We start from the raw sequence: 22,566 nt of genomic DNA on the forward strand, positions 1-22,566 counted from the left end.
CTCAACACAAGCAGCTGATTGTTTCCTTTCATTCACGTACAGATATAATAGGGTAATTTATTAACTACTCACTAATCAAAAATGTTTTGTACGAAATCTACTAAAGCTGTACGGTGCGGTTTGTGTTACGCAAGGAGTTAACAAACCAGCGGTTAAACAGACAACACGTATAGTAACGCAAGCGGTCCTACAACATGAATATTCCATTCCGAGGAAAATTTAAATTATAGGGAATTTACATTATAACAGTAAAATAAATTAACAGAAAATGGGTTAAATTATTATTTCTCTGTCTGCATCAAACAGTTCTGCTCTAATTGTTTCCCCTTCTGATGTAAATGTTTTTCAAAGTGGAGTTTTGCCTAGTACTTGGTGCAGACCCTTATTAATGAAAACTCCTTTGTTATAAGCAATAATAAACATGTTAAACTGTAAGCTCGCCATAAACCTAACATCACCATCTCAAGAAATCGCTGCATATTTCAAAGCTACAGTTACTACAGTGTAGCTGTCAACACTGAACTCCTTCGAGTAAGTAATGTTTAAATTGTACAGACAGGAAGGATCTTTCTAATACCCAGAGGAAGACAAGAAAAGAAATTCTCACACTCTGGGACCAGCAGCTCCATCTTTCTCCGCTCTCCTCTGTTGTTTCTGTTTTATCTTCTCCTCGGCTTTTGCCAAGCGACTCTGGTTAACAATCTGTAACAGGTGCTTGAAGGTAAGTGACTGGCTGTGGCTTTGATTTATAGAAGGTAAGTTCAAAGGGCCTTAAAAAGTATGTACACAAGTGTAATGTAATTTTAGGACAATATTTGTGATGAATAAAATGGTAACGGAATGTTGATTTTTTTTATACGCCGCATTGTGATTTACGTCAATCAACTAATTATATTTTCCTACACAAAATCTGTTTTTTGTTAATTCAGGGTTGTGATTAAAATAACTTGTCAATACAAGCACTATTCTACACTGTAATAAGATACAAGCACTATGGTACACTGTAATAAGATACAAGCACTATGGTACACTGTAATAAGATACATGCACTATGGTACACTGTAATAGGATACAAGCACTATTGTACACTGTAATAAGATACAAGCACTATGGTACGTACATTGTAATAAGATACAAGCACTAAGGTACACTGTAATAAGATACAAGCACTAAGGTACACTGTAATAAGATACAAGAACTATGGTACACTGTAATAAGATACAAGCACTATTGTACACTGTAATAAGATACAAGCACTACGGTACACTGTAATAAGATACATGCACTATGGTACACTGTAATAAGATACAAGCACTAAGGTACACTGTAATAAGATACAAGCACTAAGGTACACTGTAATAAGATACAAGAACTATGGTACACTGTAATAAGATACAAGCACTATTGTACACTGTAATAAGATACAAGCACAATGGTACGTACATTGTAATAAGATACAAGCACTAAGGTACACTGTAATAAGATACAAGCACTAAGGTACACTGTAATAAGATACAAGCACTATTGTACACTGTAATAAGATACAAGCACTATTGCACACTGTAATAAGATACATGCACTATTGTACACTGTAATAAGATACAAGCACTATTGTACACTGTAATAAGATACAAGCACTAAGGTACACTGTAATAAGATACAAGCACTAAGGTACACTGTAATAAGATACAAGAACTATGGTACACTGTAATAAGATACAAGCACTATTGTACACTGTAATAAGATACAAGCACTATTGTACACTGTAATAAGATACAAGCACTATTGTACACTGACTCCACTCAGAGCACAAGCCCTAAGCAATGTTTTGAGTTGATAAATACCTCTGTCGTTGCTTATATGCCACATAAAATATAAAAAAGGCAGCCAATAATAAAATATATCTAAATTGTACAATATCCAAGATTTCATAAGGTTGTACCAGCAAACAGATAAGTTATGATGTTAATTCAAAGTTCTAGTATCATTTATGACAAAGACCGTTCTATGAGCACACTGTATATTCCCTACCAGTTACTCTTGGGACATTGCAACATGAAACATCTATTGGAGGCAGGTGTTAAAGACCATAGATGTCACCACAAATATATGCTCTCTAATGCATTTTCTATTAACCTATATAAGACTTACAGAAAATGTCATATAGACGCTGTATTTAATTCAGGATGTCTGCTTAAACTGAGCAAGAAACTAATTTGACTGCAAATAAAAAAACCTAAATTTAACTCATTCTGGATCATAAAGATTATTTTCATTTTTATGAATATTATTTGATAATGTTATATATGCATTAATCTACAAAGGAGTAAAGCAACAATAGAACATTATATATTCATGTTAAATACAATCTTTACTGTAATAAGAGACATGTCTATTTCTTCGAAGCAACGGTCGGAGGCTAGGAAAAAGACCGCCTTATATGAGATTCGAACCAGCGCCTTTAAGCATGGTAGACCACCATGCTAACACTTGTGCAGATCAATCACCTTGTAATTGTGTATATGGTTTTTCTATATGCTCTATTGGCACATCTGGTTTCTTACGGCGCATCTGACTGCCAGGGTAGTATAGCATCATTTAGAGCACAGAGACCAAAATTTCATTTTACTCTAGTCCGGTAGTCTAGTAAAGTCAAGTTGCCCAAAAGAAATTTGACCACCAGTTTTTACAAATTGTCAAACATTCAAGTGCTCAGGTTTGTCTGTATGTCTAGTATTTGCTTTGCAGACCAGAGCATTAGTTTAGTACGATTAGCCAGTAGATACGAGGTACAAAGACATCATAGTTATTGCTTTTTCTAATCATATCACAATTATACTTGACCGGGCGTCTCTAGCAATGTACACCGAGAGAAGGCATTTCCATTGCCTACGATTTGGCAAGCCATTCACCTAGCGCACAACATTATGCTCAATTAACACTCCTCTGTGACATTTCTACCCATCTATACAAATCCATTACAACAACATCATACAGGTGAGAAATTCCGTGTGGCCAAGCATTTTATTCGAGCGCATAGGATAATATTGATCAGCGAGTTTGCGATACGACGCGTCTAAAGAGCGGTATTGTTTTACCTCGTCCCGTCTGAATAGCTATTTGCACACTTCTTGCAAAGGCATCATTGATTAGGCAAGACACAAAAGCTGTAACATTTTTCTACCCGTTAAAAGCATACAAACACTGCTCTTCGTTCGCCTGAGGATAAGCGTTGGACGCAGACGGAACGCAAGGAAGCACCTGAACACATATAGCTTACTGTGCTGGGATACCTGTGATCGGCAAAATTGGTATGTATCATAAATCATTGGTTGTATCTTAAATCACTGGTATGTATCTTAAATCATTAGCATGTATCTTAAATGCTAGAATTAATATCTAACAGTGCAGTTCTAATGAACCCTTCAAATCGTGACAACTATTTTTAGCTAGTTTTTTAATCGAGATTTTTTTTCATCGAATTTTATATTCTCATAAGGGTAGTTACTATAAAATACACTTTTAAAAATCACTGATGACTCTTTGTGCATATTAGCTTGGCTAAACGAGAAGCAGAGCCTAGTGAGCAGGATGAGGCCAACATGGATGAAAAAGCACTGCAATATAAAGGAAAAAGAGACAGCCCGAAGACTACTCCAGCATCGACAGCATGCGCTACTTCCAGACCATACTAAATAGATTCGTGTTGTAGGACAGCCTTGGTGTATAAAGAAAGGGCTGGTCAGATAGCGACATTACTTACAGCTCGTTTTAATCAATGCAATCTTGCAGACGTCAGAGAAAATTGATCCAAAAACTTTTTTCCCAAATAACTTCAAATATTTAAAAAAATACATAATTATCACTAGCAACATATCACTTAATAAATGATAAACTTCATGGTTATCAAGAAATTATCATTTGTTGTATTTTGAGAGATAATATTTTAAGCAAACGATTCATATGAATAAACATGTAGGTGTAATTTATTAAAAATGATTATATTATTTAGCAATAACATACTGTCAAATCAAAACTAAGCACTAACAAGTTTGGTGTTTAAGTTGCCCGTTTACAAACTGTAGTCAAGAACTTGGCTTCAATTACCATATCTCATTGCCCAGTGTTGTCTCCCCATGTTTACACAAAACTTATAAAAGCTCTGATGCAAAAAGAACAATTTTAATAATCGAGGAGGCAGCATTTCAGCAAAGCCCCTGTAATTTCAAGTAGAATAGTATTTGGCAGTTTAAAAGATTTTTAAAAATTGCAGCAAATATTTGGAACCCGACTTATACTGTTAGTAATTGTATGCAATTAAACACCATTTAGTGATCCAAACTGTCTAATCCATTCAACCAAATAGTATTATTAATGAACTCAGGAATTAGCTAGTATTTTATAGAGGCAAAAATAAAATCAGGAGTTGACTTTTTGAAGATGCCGTCAGCTTCAAAATTTGACAGTACACTGCCAATCGCATCTACTGATTCTATAAACAAAATGTGTTCCAACCATTCAATTTTTTTAAACAAAAGTTAATTCGTTTACCAGCCAAACACACATTTGGACGGACTCACTAGTCAGCTGATGTTCTCAACTACACTCTGCTGTTTTACTGTATATCAAAGAGGTGCTGACTGTACAAGGATATTAAACAGGGGTGCGCTGTTTGAGGCCTTGACTGTATAAGATGTTTGCTGTAACAAGCAAGCGCGAGTAGCAGCCGCAGAACTCCATTTAGGATCTTCAATGGTGTCAATTGCTTCCATTATACGATGCAAATAGGCTGCATAGCACCTGCTCAAAATTGACCTCTCACTCAGAGTCATCATCGAAGAAGACGCACAAAGGAGTGATTTTAACAGCTCATGATTTTAAGGCTAAAAGGGCACGAGTATATGTTTCGACAGAATCTATATTTCCAGAGTCATCTATAAGATACGTTGTATATACATGTACAATGAGCTGACGGGTGAGATCAGGTATGTATGAGTAATTAGAATGATAAAAGTGGTTTGGTGGCTTTGAATATGAAAGAGAATAAGTCAATTTCTACACAATCAATGGAATCGTTCTAAGAGTCAAGTAAAGATGAGATTTTACAGAGCTGTAAGTTTAAAGGGAATTACAAATTGTACAACAACGTTTTTAGCCAATCTCACTCTCTCTACTATGAATATGTTAACATATTCTACCGGGTCATTTTCAATTCCGCAACTCAGTTACAGCTGAAGCTAAATGCTTGCAAAGCTGGTGGCAATGTAAATACTCATCAATTATAATTGTATGTTATATATGCCGATATACAATGTTTCCGGGACGCGATTAATCCGCAAGTTTTTAGTCAGCCGCAAGATGGAAACAGCAAAGATCCGCGAGTCACGCGAGTTTTATAACTCGCAAATTTTTACCAAACGTTTTATGCTTGTGAAAGATGAAAACGGAACTTTCGTAAGCGCCAGATAATCCCGCATAACCTATTTCATTTTAAACATTGTCCACACTACTGTGGATAATGTTATTTCGATTTGAACAGTTCCCGATGCGCTTTACTTTTAGCATAGAAATTCTAAATTATTTAACAACGCATCCGCATAAATCGGCAACATGTGAATGTTTATTAAAGCAATTATCGTGGCCACTCAACATGCTCACAACTCATATCATCCACATCATGAAAACATGGTGACTGATGAAACTATAAATCCTCTGCTGTAGCACATTAGGAACCAGTCGAGGTTTCACTTTGTCTTATTACTCAGAGTGGCCAGCTGAATGATGGCGCATATCAGTACCTTCAGCTATAATCACTGAAAGCTGGTTCACACTATATCGGAGTTGTCCATTCGGCTTCGACAAAAAAAGGCAGACACGTCGGGAAAGTTTGCGACTCAAAATTTCTCGATGGTTCGCTGAGCATTGACGCCAGCCCATGCAATGTGCATCGCTTCGGCAATGGTAATTCGTTGTCACTGATAGCTTGATCTATTTCATTCCGTTTATGGTAGTTGCTGCGAGACTAGTATTTGATTCAGGCATGCGGCAAGAAAGAAGTTTCTTCTGAAAAAATTAAAAAAGGCAAGTGAAACGGAAGCAAACAATGGCATGTGTTCACGACAGTGTGAACATTGTTATCACTAACGATCACCGAAGAATTTTTGAGCTAATGAGCTGAGCTACAGATATATAGTGTGAACCAGCCTTAAGATGCTGAGCTAATGGGTGCTTTCTGGTTGCCTACGCATAAGGTTTATGAGATTGGGCTAGAGGCGAGGCGTTCAGGTTCCAGTCACCTACTCCTCACAATTTTAGGAGAATTACAGTATTTTTGCCCTGATTATTGTACGCAAGGTGAGAAGAGTGCACCATCACTGAGTTTTAAAGGATCAGTCCACTGGTGAATGGGTGCACGCATGAGCAATTCATCATAAAGTCTTTAAAAAAATTAATGCTTTTAGGCGATGAAAAGCGAACCTGCTTTACAGCAAACACGGCAGTGTATGTTATAACTAAAGATTTTCTACTGGTCTTCAGTAGAGTTATTACCCTTTTTGGTGACATTTCGCTGAAAGCAACCAGTAGTGAATAACTCCAAGTTTATAGCTACACATAGCCATTCCATGACAAACATCTTTTTATATTTTTACACTTATCCGTCTACGCATAAGGAATCCTAGAGCAACCAAATTCATCCAGTAATTCTTTTTCGAGTTAATACACGGATGATTAGCGTAGTTCAGCCAGTATATGTACAACTTATGAGCTCAATTCACTGTTCCATTAGATGTACTGTCTCATGCCCGCCACCGTGCACTACATAAAATAATGGTCTAATCACCAGTATCTCAGCGCATACACATCTGTCCAACCAGCTTGACTGCCAACATGTTTAGATCACTGGACATTGTATTGCGTTCGTTCCGTGTTATTTGCATCTGTCTCTTGTCTGGAAATGTAGGTTTCTACATCTGTTAACTATAATAGCTAAAACTTAACTGGCATGAAGCCAGAACTTATCTAAAAATTGTCATCACTCTGACCTGATCAATGACAAATATATGTATGGGTTATGCAGCACAGTTGCGAAAAAATTGTGTCCGAGATTATATTTAGATATAAGTAAAGTTGTTTCCATGAGTGAGAACAGTTCATATCCTCGAGGCTTTTTTGATTTGACAAAAAAGTGACAGAAATGCCAGGTCTTTTTTGAAAAACAACCCTTTTATTATGGCTCCTAAATTCAGATGTTTTCAGATTTTCTATAAGGACGATGTTATCCAAATATTTAATCACAGAAAAATTAATTGTAGAGATTGAAGCTATGTTTTTTATTAAATGCAGGCATCCGCTGACACTAATAAAATTCTGTGATAAAAGTGTTACGTGATAATCATGTGACCTTCATAAAACACGGGTGATTATAGTAAAAACATTCCCTTCTATAGTGTTAAAACACATCTTTTAAAACCATCCAGCAAATCAAATGAGAGAATGCTAGCCAATACCGAGCATCAACAAGTACAGTGACTGGGTATAACGTTTAAATAACAACAACACTACAGGAACCTGTGTAACTAAATCCACTTTTTCTGAATAGGTGGGTTTTCCTATTTCAAGCGATAAAGATATCTATTATAAGAGACTTAGCTAAACAAAGTTTGCATTATATACACATATGACCACTAGTCTTATATATTTTATATAGAACCTTGAAGCAATAAATTCCAGAAATTACTGCATGAGTGTGCTCAGCAGTGAATATTGGCAAACCATTTATTCACAGCTGTAATAATTAATGCTTTGGCAACATTTTGCAGAATATGATAGGAAACATGGATACTATGTGAGGTTACGCGCCCAGAATGGATAATTTGATATTGGCATGGATAACTCTTTCGTGTGTGATTTTACCAGTTACTGGCTCCTCCAGCTGTCCCTCGAACATCTGTGAGTGCAGAGAACTAGAGGTAAGTATGGGATGCGACACGACACTACATCATCCCGCTAAACTAAAACCGGCTATAGATAACATTACAGCAGTAGATTCCTATGTCCATTTGTAACCTGACTCCATACACCAACCAGATGTTCAACAATGCACAGCTTTGTGTGTCATCCATTAACGGTTAAATGTCTTTTTTGGTTAAACAATCAATCGAGATTTCATTTCTATGGTTTGACAGGGCAAACATTTGCATTGAGACCTCAGTGCATAAGGTAATTATCCAGGCAAGGTGTAATGTCAACACGTTGCACTGTCTGTGTCATAGGGTATTGTTTGAAGGCACGTCAAGTTCTAAAGATCAGCCAGCACAAAATTACTCCTCTACCAAAAACTTCTGAATCCCTGGTGATAAAATAAAATGGTTTACTAAAACTTGTAACGTATGGGAGGTAAATGTGGCTGGTGTGTTCACAAGTCAGAACTAAATCAACATCTGTTCAAGTTTAAGAAAGTCAGCAAGACCTCTATTTCTATAGATTGCCAGTCGGATGGAAACGGAGGTACGATGCAATACTGGGTCTAATCGTGGCTACGTTCCAGTGTTCCGTTCCTTTGAACCATTCATATCAAGTTTGTACTTGAGTGGAGTAGAGCTAACGGTACTGGGCAACGGAAGCTTCCGGGAACTATCAGGAGTGAGGGTAGGCTGAACACTACACTTAATAAAAACACATCCAAGTCAGAATAAGAGGAAAAAGTGAGATATGAGTTTTTGGCTTTTTCGATTTCATTATTTATTGATGTTTTTGAAGGAAGACTACTTATTCAAGAAAAAAATGAGTAAATAATTTTATAACTATCATTATATGTGATAAAAATTTGTCATAAGGTTACAACTTGAAATTGTTATTATTTTGGGTACCAAATCTCTGCATAATGGGCTAAAGTTTGAAATCATCTTCAGAAAAAAAGTAAACATTTTAAATTTTCGACGGTTGCAAACGGTGTTCTGAATCAACGCTACAGACCACAGACACATAGGATAACCAGCAGTAGACCCAAACTGCTATGGAAATCGTTGAAGAAAGGTTTCGCTAAACAACTTTGATTATTTTTTAAACCTTGGCATCAGAAAACTTATGAAGAAAAACTGAAATCCAACAAAGTATAAGATATGTTTAACAGCTTTTGTCTATAAAATAAAATGCTAGGAACCTACAAAAGAAATTTACATCATAAGGCCACACACTTCACTTGATTAATGTCATTATGTATTATTACTTATAGGAAATGTACCTCTATGACAATTATTTGATACGAATAGAGAGCCAGGCATTCTCCAACATAGACCATACGATAGAAACACTTGACCTTCAGCATAACAAGCTAAGAAACCTAGACTTTCTTACAACTCACGACTTCCCTAGACTCCGGCAGTTACTTCTAAGAGACAACGAGCTCGTATCAATAAGGTGAGGAAACAAGAAGGTAAACCAAGGAACTTATCTAGAGTAGTCCGTGGCCTTATAGCATCCAAGCCATAGCTATCAGTCAAAAATGTATTCTATGCCCAAGCTGAAACTGTAAGCTTAAAACAATAATAGGTTTAGTAATCATTGCTTTTACACACTAAAAAACGGTTGATACCTGTTTGTCATTGCAACCAGTTCAAATCATTTACGGTAACTGAAATATAGTTCATAAGCCTAACCAAGAAGACGATAAATGTTATATCGAGACAAAGAAACTTCAAATAAAAATTAAATCAAATTTTAACTCACTTTAACTTTTCGGAATATTGTGACTATGTAAAAAGGGCCTAAAATTCCATTTAGAGATCGAGTATCGGCCAGTGTTTAGTAGCAGTCCACTAGATATGCATTCTACCCTTTTACAATACTAGCTGACAATGAGTCATTTCATATTAGCACTGGGTAAATTATATATAAGTTGCATTATGAGAATGCAAGCATTGTACTTCAAGCTGAATAACAGCCATTAACAATGTGTGCTTGCGTTTGGAATATGAAGTAAGGCCAAATGAGAGCAAGACTATGTCTGTCTTTAATATCAGGGGATGAAATATTAGCATTAGTTACCCATGCTTTTCTACACGTGCATCTCATCAGGGAAAGCATTCACAGCAAAGAATGCAGCATGTTTGCAGCTTAAAAGCTAACATCGGTATTATTGCAGTAACTGCCTCAGGCGTGTAGTTATGGGGTCGGTCTATGTCATAATGTTGACCTAAAAGAAGTCTTCTTAATGGATTTCTATTAAAAAAAATTTCGTGTCAGCGAATGGAAGGAAAGATCGGTATGATTTAAATAAATATGTACTTAAACAAAATTTTAGTAGATTTTATCAGAAAGTATCGGAAATACTTTCTGAAGTTTTTCTATCATTTGCGATTATTTGTGACATATGAGGTCATCTGACTGCCAGAATGCTTCTAGATTAAAAATCAACAAAAATGGTTAAAATGTTTAGATGCATTATTGAAACATCCTGGCAGTCAGATCACCTCACATGTCAAAAACAATCGCAAATAATAAAAAAATACCGATAATTTCTGATAAAATCAACGGATATTTTGAGCAAGTTCATTTTTAATGGTGAAACACAAACTGGCAACAAATGAGGCTGCTAGGAGTAAACAATTCGTTTGCTTTACATTTTTCACGCCATGTAGAAAGTCGAGGATTCCATAAAAGGAGCACAATCATTGGCTGATTGCTTTTAATCGAAGAGTGCGAATAGAAATTCTAGGAATGTTGCAACTTGAAAAAAAATTTCTGAATAAGTCGCAGCTTGTCAATAATAATAAAACACATCAAATAAATTATAATGACTAAACAGATAATAGTCAGTGTTGGTATAACTAAACAAACAAAACGGTAGGGTGAATAGAGTTTGTAATGATCGGCTGTCAGGTAGTACAAATGGTTTTCGTTAAATAATAATGCTGCTGCTGACTTGCTGACGAACTTGTCTCTATTATTTAAGCTTTCATATACAGCACATGACATCCTTTAAATTGGGAATTATCCACCCTGTCATAATTATATTTAGCAAGTAGTAAGATAAGAACATTTACATCCATAAAGTTGGCTATTCCAATGATTTATTTGTGATGAATCACAGTCTAACAATTTAATCTTTTATCTTAGTTTGATTTTTAAAAGCTTATTCAGCTACTGAACAAAAATTATTTTGTAAAACAAGCGCTTGATGTTATAATTTAATAATGAATAAGCTAAAAACAACCCAGAAACATTAAACGAGTTTCATGAAGTTTGGGGTGTATGAATTCTCTCATATTTATATTAGGATACCTAGCTAGATTATCAGACAGTAATAACTGAAAAAGTCTACTCCAAAAGTCCAATTTCAATTGTTCAGTTATGGCTGAAGTTGCTCTCATATAGTCAAAAAAAAATTGAAAACTCACATCTTAGTGTAGAATGGAAGTCTACAGATGTTTTTAACATTTTTTTTCACAGTTACATTTGAACAGCCAAAAAATTGTTTACAATGAGTTCCGACTTCAATTCAGATGATTAATAAAGGTAAAACACTTTTGTATTGCAGCCATCTTCATAAGGAACTTCCAAAAGCAAAATACTTACTTAAATCAAATTGTTGATGAGCTTTATTACTTCCGCAATGGTATAGTAACATTTCGCAGAACTTATATTTATGCTAAAAAGCTACAAGAATAAAAAGCAGGAATTTGTTTGATATTTAATAAAACACCATAATGCTATACAAAACCTTACAAGAAGAATTTAATGTTGACCTTTAGCAGAAGATGCGACTGACTATCTGGAAGCAAAAGAACTTCATCATTAACCGGTGTGCTATTAGTCTTTGGAAACAAATTAACTCTCCATTTTAAACGATGCTTCAACACGGTGTTGAAAATTTCTCATTTTTTGTTGAAGCATCAACCACCAGAGAGTGAGTAAAAAATATTATTCTTGGGAGGATGTCTGGAGAAAATTGGGTCATCAAAATCTTTACTATAAGAACCTTGTCCATACGTCTGTACAAAGTGTGTCCATACGTCTGTACAAAGTATGTCCATACGCCTGTACAAAGTTTGTCCATACGGCTGTACAAAGTGTGTTCATACGTCTGTACAAAGTGTGTCCATACGTCTGTACAAAGTGTGTCCATACGTCTGTACAAAGCCATGCTAATAGCATTAGGAAAAAAGATCGCCTCGTAAAGGAACCGACCTCGGATATTCGGATTCGAAGCCAAGCATGCTATCACTGCACCACTTGCTCACATTACACATCTAAGAATAATTGTGCACTTAGTTATTACATATGATCTCTCACAGTGCATAGGGTGGCCAGCGTACTAGTAAAAACTAATATTTAGTTGGCCTTGGACCCTTTATTTAGCATTCTGCCTATTTATCTGGAATCCTACACATTCCGTTAGTTTTATTGCTCAAAGCAGTTTGTGAGAAGATAATCCTGACCAGCAGTATTTTCACCTGGCCATCAGATGCAACAAATCCAAACATTTCAACCAAACTTTAAAAATAAGTACTCACTTGTACCAAATAAATAAATTAAATTGCCCTTGAGCCAAATAAATACATTCTTAACATAATAGAATGCTCCTAATGAATTGCACTGTGAAAAATCAACAGAGATCTTTTTTCTTTTCAGCCCAGAGAGCTTTGTCCTTGTTCCAGCCCTAGAAAACCTAAACCTCGATGACAACCATCTGCAAGGAAAGCTGAATTTCCTCCAACATCCATCCTTAAAAGGACTTTTCCACCTCAACCTTGATCATAATGACCTAGAAAACATTGATCCTGAGGACTTCCTATATCTTACAAACCTAAAAAGACTACTGTTGAGCCGCAATCAACTAAGGAGTATAGATTTTCTGAGACACCCAATTTTCCGTCAGGTACTGCACACACTCTTTGGTTGAGATAGGTGGTATGTTTCTGGGTATGCTTGGAGAACTTGAACTAGTTGGGAATATGCATCAATGTGCACTTACAAAACTGAGCAACTATAAATTATTTTCCATACTTTCCTTCGCATTTCAGCTTTATGGTTTTGGAGCAGCCCACAACCTATTAGAAACAGTCGAGCCAAGTATATTCGCTGACAAACACCTCCTAAAATGGATTGAACTTTCCAACAACCTATTGACTAATGTCACCTTCCTCGCTAGCTGTGGTCTGCGACGTCTTGAGGAAATTTACTTATCGGCGAACCGCATCAAATCACTACCAGAGAAATCTTTCCAGGCCACTACAACCTTGATTATAGTCGATGTCAGTAGGAATGAGCTTGAGACATTGCCTCGTTGTGCTCTGCAACCATTCTACACACAACTGTTTATGTTTGATATATCTCAAAATCCCATGCAATGCAATTGTCAAATCGCATGGCTCCAAGACAAGAGACGTGATATCCACACAGAAAAACAGAGTCAGTGCGCGAACCTAGAGTTTCTCTCCACAGATGAATATGAAATAGACGATTGCGAAGCGCTGATACCATGCAGTCCCACCAGCGGCTGCAGCAAATACTCTGTGGGTGTGTTGGAAAATGATCAACAGGAACCCTATGAAACAACAGAAATGACAAGCAGCGATGCCTCCACAAAAACTGTAGCAACTTACATGGTCACTTTCCTGGTGACACTTTGTCTGACATGACGAGGCAGGTTTTAAGAGAGGCTTCTTATGCTCAAACAAGCCATGGCACCGAAGGGCAACAGTAAAGATAGTCTATATCAGCGTCCAGCACAATGGCAGCCAACAAGATCATGCGAAAATAATTTCTGTACAGGGAAAAGTATCTGAAAAGTTTGTAAGCTTTTCAACCAAGTCACAGCAGTATTTCTGGATGTCATACCAGACCAAAGACACTTAGATTTTTACGACAAACAACAGGCTCTACTATATCAGCAGCTTTAACAAACTGTCTGAAAAAGTAGTCAGCGCTGACCCTCCCTTGCTCAACTCTTATCTATCAAACAGAATAAGTTATTATATATTTTTATAGAACTAAATTCCCATACCACTAGTCCGTTGTTTATATTTTTGGCTACAATTCACAGGTGGTACCACACTATGCTGGCACGCAATCAAATGCATTATTCAAATCAAAATAAACTTGTTTTCATTGTTGCCTGACTAAGCCCTGAATAGTCATGGGAGACTAATGGGAAAATGATGAATTGGTTGCGTTGAAACTTTCATATAAAAAATCGATTCGTGGCTATTCAAAACTGATATTCAGCTTTAAAACACAAAAAGTACGTCTTTATTGAATATCTGAACCCAAGAGGAAAAAAAAATCCTTTCATAAAAACAATTATTATCCTATCTAAGGCACGTATTTCCTCTTGTGGAACTCAATATACATAAATCCCCTCCTATAGATTAGCTCGACACGCAAGTAGAATTTCACAACTCACAGTTTTGTTTTCATCCTTCTTTGTAAGCCATATTGACATGTCCTCTCCAGCTGATTTTCCTTCCCCGAGTCTTTCCCCAAACATGACTGGCGCCTCCAGCTTCTTGTGCTCTACATCTTTTCCCTCGCTGCACAAAAACAGAGAAATATGATGAAAAGTTAAAAAAATAATCTGACCACACGCATTAAAAAATCAATAAAGATTTTTATCTACATTGTCTTCTCTTGCATTAACAAAGAGTAGCAAACTCCTGCGACAAAAGCTTTATTTTCGCTAGTACCCAAGCAGTCTAGCATCGTGAGAAATCATCGGGTGTAATAACTATACTTACAATTATTCGTGAATGCTAGTAGTTGATGAATTGGTGCAGTTGTTCAATTGACAAACTTTCAATTTTTTCAGAATTCAATGGCCGAACGTCGTGGGTTCAAATCCTATTCAAAGCAATATTTTTTTCCTAACAGCCCACCTTGGTTTCGGACAGACGAATACAGCGTTTAAAAGATGAAACATTTATGATACTTTATGGCATAGTACATGAATGAAACTACCAAATTAATGGCACCAATTGTTGATTGTTTCTGACAGCCTATTGACATCAGTCATTCATTACCGCACTGAAGAGCTGGTACAGATAAAGATGAGAAACCTGCGTAGTTACCGCACCCTAACAACCACACTCCTCACTACCCTGTGTGATAGTACAAACTGTGAGCAAGAGATTTGACAACACACGCATGGTTGTAAATGTGTTCCATATGATCTGATTAAGGAGGGTCACAAAATATACAGATTTTGCAAAACTTGCGAAAGATGAGATTGCACAAAATTTTATCAGAAAGTATCGATATGTTTCTATCATTTGTGATGGTTTTTTTTATATTTGAGGTGATCTGACTGCCAGGATGTTTCAAGGTTAAAATTGACAAAACTTGATAGCGATTAAAACGCTCGGAGAGAAAATACATGCCAAAATGATGCCACTAGCTGCGCGGCTGCCTGTCTCTATCCTTATTGATATCGACTATTGCGCTCAAGTTGCAGCGTCACACGTCTTTATTCTGTCAGTCTCTTTGCCAAAGTACAACTATAGATGTCATAATAACACTTTTGCTTCAATCTGAGCATTTTAAACGCGATCAAGTTTTGTCGGTTTTAACAATCTTTTAACCGCACTCACTGATTTAAAAATGACAAACATCACTGACAAGCAAACTGTTTGCCTCAAAGCTAGGACTACTGTAGAACATATCAGGCTACTGTATAACTTAACAGAATCAATTCATTGCTGATGTAAACCAACAGCAATAAATAGCTGGATCAGTCAGTGAGAGTGGGACATGTGACCATGTGAACTTATGTGCCCAGCTAATACCTAGCCTGAGAACTTATATGACCAGATAATACCTAGCCTGTAAACTTATGTGCCCATATAACACCTAACCTGTGAACTTATGTGCTCAGATAATACCTAGCCTGCGAACTTATGTGCCCAGATAATACTTAGCCTGTGAACTTAAGTTAGCCTTATGTGCCCAGCTAATACCTAGCCTGTGAACTTAAGTTATGTGCCCAGCTAATACCTAGCCTGTGAACTTAAGTTATGTGCCCAGCTAATACCTAGCCTGTGAACTTAAGTTATGTAACCAGCTAATAGCTAGCATGTGAACTAGAGTAATGTGCTCCGCAAATATCTAGCCTGTGAACTAGGTTATGTGCCCAGCTAATACCTAGCCTGTGAACTTAGTTATGTGCTCAGCTAATACCTATCCTGTGAACTTAGTTATGTGCTCAGCTAATACCTATCCTGTGAACTTAGTGCTTTCAGTAAAGCAGTCATATCAAATTTGAATTATACACAATCTTCATTAACTACATGAATTGGACTTGCACATTTTTTCAAAGGAATAACAACTCCTAAAAACGTATATTTAAAGCATGGAGCTGCATTGATCGTAACAGGTTTGCTTGCAGCAAATGTACGCACCTTTTGTTTGTCCTTTTACCCTGAACTCTTCACCACTATGTACATTCTCTCTTGAGACAAACCAAGCAAATTTAAAAGTTCACTTTCCAAAAACTCTGACAGCGATTATTGTAAGGCAAACTATTTACCACTTCAAATGATATCAGTGTAGCTGTCACACACAGCTGCCGAGTTGACACCACCAATCAGCTACTACGTATTTCAGGTTAAAATATGACTTGGCTGTTTCAATGTAGCTGAAAGTGAAATCGAAGTTATTGCTATGAGAAAAAATATCGAAAGCCACAAAAAAACACTAAAAAGCAATTAAGCGTGTACAGTCAAACATTAAAAGGAATCCATTCGAAGATTTGCATTACAGTAAGCCCTCATGTTCGCAGTTGACTGGGACTGGAAAGTGAAAACCTCGTAATAGAAACTAGATGAGCTAAAGCTAGTAAGGTCACGTTTTCACTAATCGTAGGCATGTTCCTCTTTTTCTTAAATTCATTAGATGATTTTTACCTTCATGACTAACGGTATATGTATAAATATAAATATTATATAATATAAATTTTATATATAACAATAATATTTATAACTTTATATTGTATGAAGCAAAACTATAATTTTAGCTAAATCACTTATATTTTTTTTAACATTTTCATTGCAAAATTCCAACTTTGTTTCAGCAAGTAGAGGTTTTTGAAAATCAGAAATTTTCTAACACTTCTTTGAGACACATGTAAGTGATATGAAGTCTCTATCTGAATTTTATACCATTTGAAAGAGGAGACTTGGCTGGTTACTTTGGAAATTGAATGAGTAGCTTATCTTAATTCAGTTTCGTGTAGTAGTAAGTTAAATTATAACATTTTTCTGATAAATGACCGGTATTTAAGGCAGATCATGAAAGTTAGTCGGATGTGAATGAGTTGTGAATGACGTCTGCTCATATAGCTCTATGATTTCTTGCTTTAATTCTAAGGAAAGTGTTTCTGCCACTGCCACTTGATTTATCATCTTGAAATAGTATGAGGAAAATATAGAGCACTGTTTAGTATTATTTAAACACTATAGAAAAAATTAACTTGAATGAAAACTGATTTACAAAACTGGAATCTCGAGAATGGTTGGACATCATATGGTGAAAATTATTTTAGTGTAAGCATTTACAAGAAAGAAAATATTTATTCAAAGGTTACATCGTCAGTTAGTTTCACTAAAAATACGTAACTTTACCACTAAACAAATCAACTTTGAACTAAAAACTGATTTGACGCAAAGAATAATGCTTCAAATATCACCATTTTTTCTTTGCAAATGATTGACATAGCCTTGAACTTAAATATTCTTGTATTTTTCATAATAGGTTATTATTCTGAATATCTCCTTAGTTGAACACAAAGCAGTATTTGTATAAATATGAGTCAAGCAAATGCCTGATAGTTGCCGTTTTCAGTTGTCTGCCCAGCTAAACTGGTTAAGAACCTGCAATGTTCAGACATTTAAAAACTGTTGAATACACAGGCTAAGGTTAAGCGTGTAATTGCGTCATCACTAAGTAAAGTTAAACTTCAATTTAACAAAACATCTATATATATTTTTATATACATACTTGTTGATACATCTTGTAAAATTATACAACTATTTGTCTCAAAATACAAAGCATTTTTGCAACATCTAAAACTTCTTCAAAGAACAAGTTTTGCAAGTAGAAATAAAAGATTAGAATGATTACTAAGAAAATATAAAAATAGTAAAAGTATATGAAACAAATTATATTTAAAGCAACTTGGAGATGTTACACCAAGTATTTTGATAACACATTTTACAATCAAACTGTCTCCAAAATTAGGTCCCAATAAAAACCTTTTTAATTGATTTCGATTTTATTAATTTAGTTTTTACATCTGAATTTTTTTTTAATTTAGATTTTTACAGACTGCTATATTACATAATTATCTCAATATTTATCGTTGTAATTTATACTCTGAAATAAAATAAAAACAAACGAGATGCTATGCGCTAAAGTGAGTACATCTCAGTTTTTGTCTGTTAGTCTGTCACTTGTCAACCACAAGGCTAAGCCGTTCTTAACACACATATTGCTCTTACCATGCACCGTATATCCTTTTTGCACACGCCAAATGTGCACCTTTTATTATTAATTAATAGATCCTACAGTGCTCCCTCGGGCTACCATATCGATGTTATATGATTTTTGTTGATTATTTCATCCGTGCCATACAGAGAAAAAGAATTTTCGACTTTGCCCTGCCATACGATATCAACTAAGAAAATTCTATAGAAATTTAAATTTGGCAGTTGGTGTGCTGATTACGTCGAAATAATGAAGATGCCTATACGCTACTCGTCGGAATACCTCTCACAACGCCTGAAAGAGATACACATTCAGCATTATAAATGATAACTTATAGTAAAAACGAAATTGAAAACAAGTAGGTGATGAAATTTTAGGCGATGACAAAGCTTAAGTTTAGTGAAATACATACTGAAACTTCGCTTTAAGTTTGTGTTTAGTAAGTTAAATTCATTTAAGTTTAATTCAATGTTTATGTTACACATCTGTCAGTACGTCCCATTAGGGTACAAAATCCCTATGGTATGCACTGCATGTAGTATATTGTAATGATTGCAGATCACATTGCAAATCATAACCACTAAATAAACTAAAGTTACTGTAGGTAACTATAGCTACTAAGGTTAACATATTGTTTTGTTACTAACTTACCAGGGGGTTTTTACCAGGGGGTGTTTGCATTAGATAATTACTATAAGTTTTTATACCGATCTATACAATTTTCTGGCCTTACGATGCCAACACAAAAATGAATTAAAATCATATGCTTGTATATCAAATCATTTTTCATTGTACTCATAGCAAAACAGACTTTTTTAGTCATTTGTTTGTTAACTATTTCACATTTACATTTAAACACTTCTACAGTCGTTTTATTTTTTCTCCTAATTTATTTGTACTGAACAAAACACTTTTTTCATGATATGAAGTTTGAAAGTTAGAATGGTAATTGTTGTTATGCGTTGAATAAAAATAAATTTTCTGTGCTAAGACTTTTTTATCACTCGGGCAACAATGGGCATTCATCTAGTATATGCTGAAGCATACGATATGCTTGACAGTCAGTATAAACAAACATCCATATTGAAGTTTATTCATTTATTTTATTTTTAAATAAATACTAATTTTAATAATCCTGTTTGAAAATTAATTTATCACAACTATATAGTTTCAATCGAGACTAAAATAATCCAATTTGCTGTTGTTGCAATACTGCTGTTGCTAATGGGTGAGAGAGAGAATACCTACTCAAGATCGAGAATATGATGAATCTTGTTACAGATGGCGGTTATGCCTTCCTCAGTGGCATTTGTGTCCATTTCAAGCAATATACCTCCAATTGAATCATATAGATCATCAGACGAGCCCTCAAAATCCTCAAGAACACCTAATAATATCAGAGAATCAGTAACTAATGCTTTTTTATTAACATACCTGCATCCTGAACTATGATGTCAGTCATTTATAAGTTTAAAAGATAAATTCTAAATATAAAATAAATGTAAATGCAAACACATTAGAAGGGACATCCGACTTCTGTTTTTCCGTTAGCTATTATTCACAAAATTAACTCTTCCCTGTGCTCTCTAATGCTCTCCTGTTATGCTGATATTCTCTTTACATAAAACTCTACTAGGATTCTGCAGTATGTTCCATTTACAAGGAAAGTGTTTTGCATGGCTAATGAACATTTTACATGAGGCCTCCTTAAATTTTGACAAGCAAACTGTGCGTACCTTTTTCACCCTAATTTTTATCAGTTTACTGAATTTAGGACTGATCTGGAATTTAGGGCCTGTTACAACTATCAATAATGCTCTATTTAGAATTTTGTCATTGTCAGGTTATGATATGATCTAGTGCAAAGTTAAGAAATAATTCATTACAAGGAGCTCGAAAGGTTGAGCTCGAATGAGAGCAGCTGAACAGGGCAAACGTAATTTTAACCTTCATCAGTTACAGTATTTACTAAATACCATACTTTACTGTTATGAGTAAACGCTTCAGACCCAAGTCAAAAGCACATGCTCAGGCCTGCCAACCCAAGAGTGGGGCAATGCGTGAGATTTGGTTTTGGGGCAATTGATGTATCAATGATAGTATATATAAAATTGTGGAAATTGGGGAAAAAATCTCACATATTTTCATTTTTTCTTTAGGGTGATTACGTGAGTCTCACGCCCAATGCATGAGAGTTGGCAGGTATGCACATGCTTAATATTACATATTAAAAAAACTAAGTTGGGACAATTCTATGGGACGCTTGATCATTTATTTTCGCTTCTTACCGGTAACATACTGGAGAAATTCCCCTTCGATAGAAGGAAAATATTCCAACAACAATTCTTCTGCCATTGTTAAACTGGCTAATCTTTTCTCTAGGTCAGAATCATTTGAAGCTTAAAATGAATGAGACTGCGTGAGCTTCGTTGGTGCGATGTTTTTTGACAGGAAACATTACTATAACCTTAAATATTTTTCGTAAACACTTGAAGATTTTATACGGTTTTTGTAAAACAAAATTAAAGAAATATTTTTTAAAAATTATATTCTGACTTATTGAAAAATTACTGTCATGTTTTTGACGAATTGTTTTAACAGCAACTGGAATGTGGAATAGAACAGACGATGCCTACTTAATTAATTGTATTAATTGTAACAGCCATGAAAAGATCGTATTCTTGGGAATCATCCAGCCAATATATTATAGGGCGGAAGGAAGATAACTTCTTACTGGATTTTTTGTAGCTCCCTGTCTGTTACAATTTTGCCCGTACAAGTTTGGTCATTGTCAACTAAACCTCAATATGGTTCACTTTAGAACATCAGGACAAAACAAGCAAACAGCTATGGTTCCGACATTTTTCTCTCTTTGTCTTGTTGATGAGATGACACTAAGTAACTCTGAGCAATTACTAAACCACCGGGAAACCACCACTAAACCATAAATTTATTTGTCTATTCATAAATGAAAGTTAACAAACTTTGTTCCAAACCAAATTATGCATAAAGCTTTGAGCACTATCGGTGTTTGAATCCATAGATGTTCTGTAAACATCTCACAGATTTTGTACTTAACTCAAATTAAGTACTAGTTCTAAACAGTTAGTTTCAATAAAACTGTTACATGTTGTGAGCTAATATCCGTATAACTTTGTTTGTGAGCTTGTTTTAATTTATGTTGTAACTGTGTTGTAGTGTTTAGGTCAAGATGTGTTAGGATGTTATGTTAGGTAAAGATAGGTGGTACTAGACATAAAGAAGTATGCATACTAAACCTGAGTATATGAGAGGAAGATTTAAATAGTCCCATATAGGCTAGCGTTTGTTTTACTCGTGGCACTCTTTCCAGATCGAATATGCAATCTCTTTCTTCACAACGGCAGTCAGAAACACTTTATTGTTTGGCTCAATATATGCCACACTTATAGTGTGCACTACAATGTACATATAGTGCACACTATAGTGTATACTAGAGACAATGTGTACACTTATTCTACACTTTTTATTATGGTTAGAGAAATTGAGTTAAAGCTATGTACCAAATTTTGCTTCACCACTTTAGTCTATCACTTCTTAGTTACAACAAGCCTGACGATGCCCGACGTTTAAAAGGCTGTTTTCAAAAACCAGATAAAGTTATGAAACCAAAGATTTTAGCAGTCTTGCGAAAAGCGTAAAGTATATACTTGTGATGTTTGAATAAAATTGGCCAAAAGAATATGTGGCAATGCTTGGAGTTCATGCAGACTAACAGACAGACACACAATGAAAAAATGGGATTTATTAATATAGATGAGAATTCTTTATGTATTGAGTAGCGACTGTTCGTTAATAAAAAGTCACGCTTGTTTTGTTTGGTTTAGACTCAAGCTAAGGCGAAGAATTGCAAAAATTCTACCAACTGATTGCTGATTTTGAGCATAAATAGCAATACTAGGATATGACCTTTTAAAACAAATCAATTGCATCACATTCAATAAGCAGCAGCTTTTACAAAACTCCCTTATTTATTTCTGCTCATGTTAGTAATCTTAGAGGCAGATATTCTCCTGTTTTTACTATAATAGGTTTTTTCTTATGACACTT

General features: G+C 35.3%; 2 protein-coding genes across 2 annotated transcripts in view; one reads left to right on the plus strand and one right to left on the minus strand.

The window, feature by feature from the left end:
- Window positions 1-20,917, minus strand: part of LOC137403575 (ATP-binding cassette sub-family F member 3-like) — a 51,457-nt gene extending 30,540 nt beyond the window's left edge. The window contains exons 1-4 of the mRNA XM_068089537.1: window positions 20,766-20,917; window positions 19,726-19,864; window positions 14,408-14,534; window positions 608-702 (exon numbers count right to left, since the gene is read on the minus strand). Of these exons, the coding sequence (XP_067945638.1) occupies window positions 608-702; window positions 14,408-14,534; window positions 19,726-19,864; window positions 20,766-20,832 (428 nt within the window). The 5' untranslated portion in view covers window positions 20,833-20,917. The remainder of the gene's footprint in view (window positions 1-607; window positions 703-14,407; window positions 14,535-19,725; window positions 19,865-20,765) is intronic.
- Window positions 4,955-13,643, plus strand: LOC137404033 (nyctalopin-like). Its single transcript, XM_068090188.1, has 6 exons — window positions 4,955-4,985; window positions 7,821-7,970; window positions 8,485-8,649; window positions 9,236-9,420; window positions 12,634-12,880; window positions 13,026-13,643. Exons 2-6 carry the CDS (start codon window positions 7,866-7,868, stop codon window positions 13,641-13,643), a joined length of 1,320 nt encoding a protein of 439 aa, XP_067946289.1. The 5' UTR covers window positions 4,955-4,985; window positions 7,821-7,865.
- Window positions 20,918-22,566: the final 1,649 nt, after the last annotated feature.

The sequence above is a fragment of the Watersipora subatra genome, chromosome 9 (assembly GCF_963576615.1).
Source record: "Watersipora subatra chromosome 9, tzWatSuba1.1, whole genome shotgun sequence".
Lineage (NCBI taxonomy): Eukaryota > Metazoa > Bryozoa > Gymnolaemata > Cheilostomatida > Watersiporidae > Watersipora > Watersipora subatra.

Coding starts and splice junctions, on each gene's coding strand:
- LOC137404033 (XM_068090188.1), top strand. CDS start 7,866: ATGGATAATTTGATATTGGCATGGATAACTCTTTCGTGTGTGATTTTA. Junction 9,421..12,633: donor AACGAGCTCGTATCAATAAG/GTGAGGAAACAA, acceptor TTTTCTTTTCAG/CCCAGAGAGCTTTGTCCTTG. Junction 12,881..13,025: donor GACACCCAATTTTCCGTCAG/GTACTGCACACA, acceptor TTCGCATTTCAG/CTTTATGGTTTTGGAGCAGC.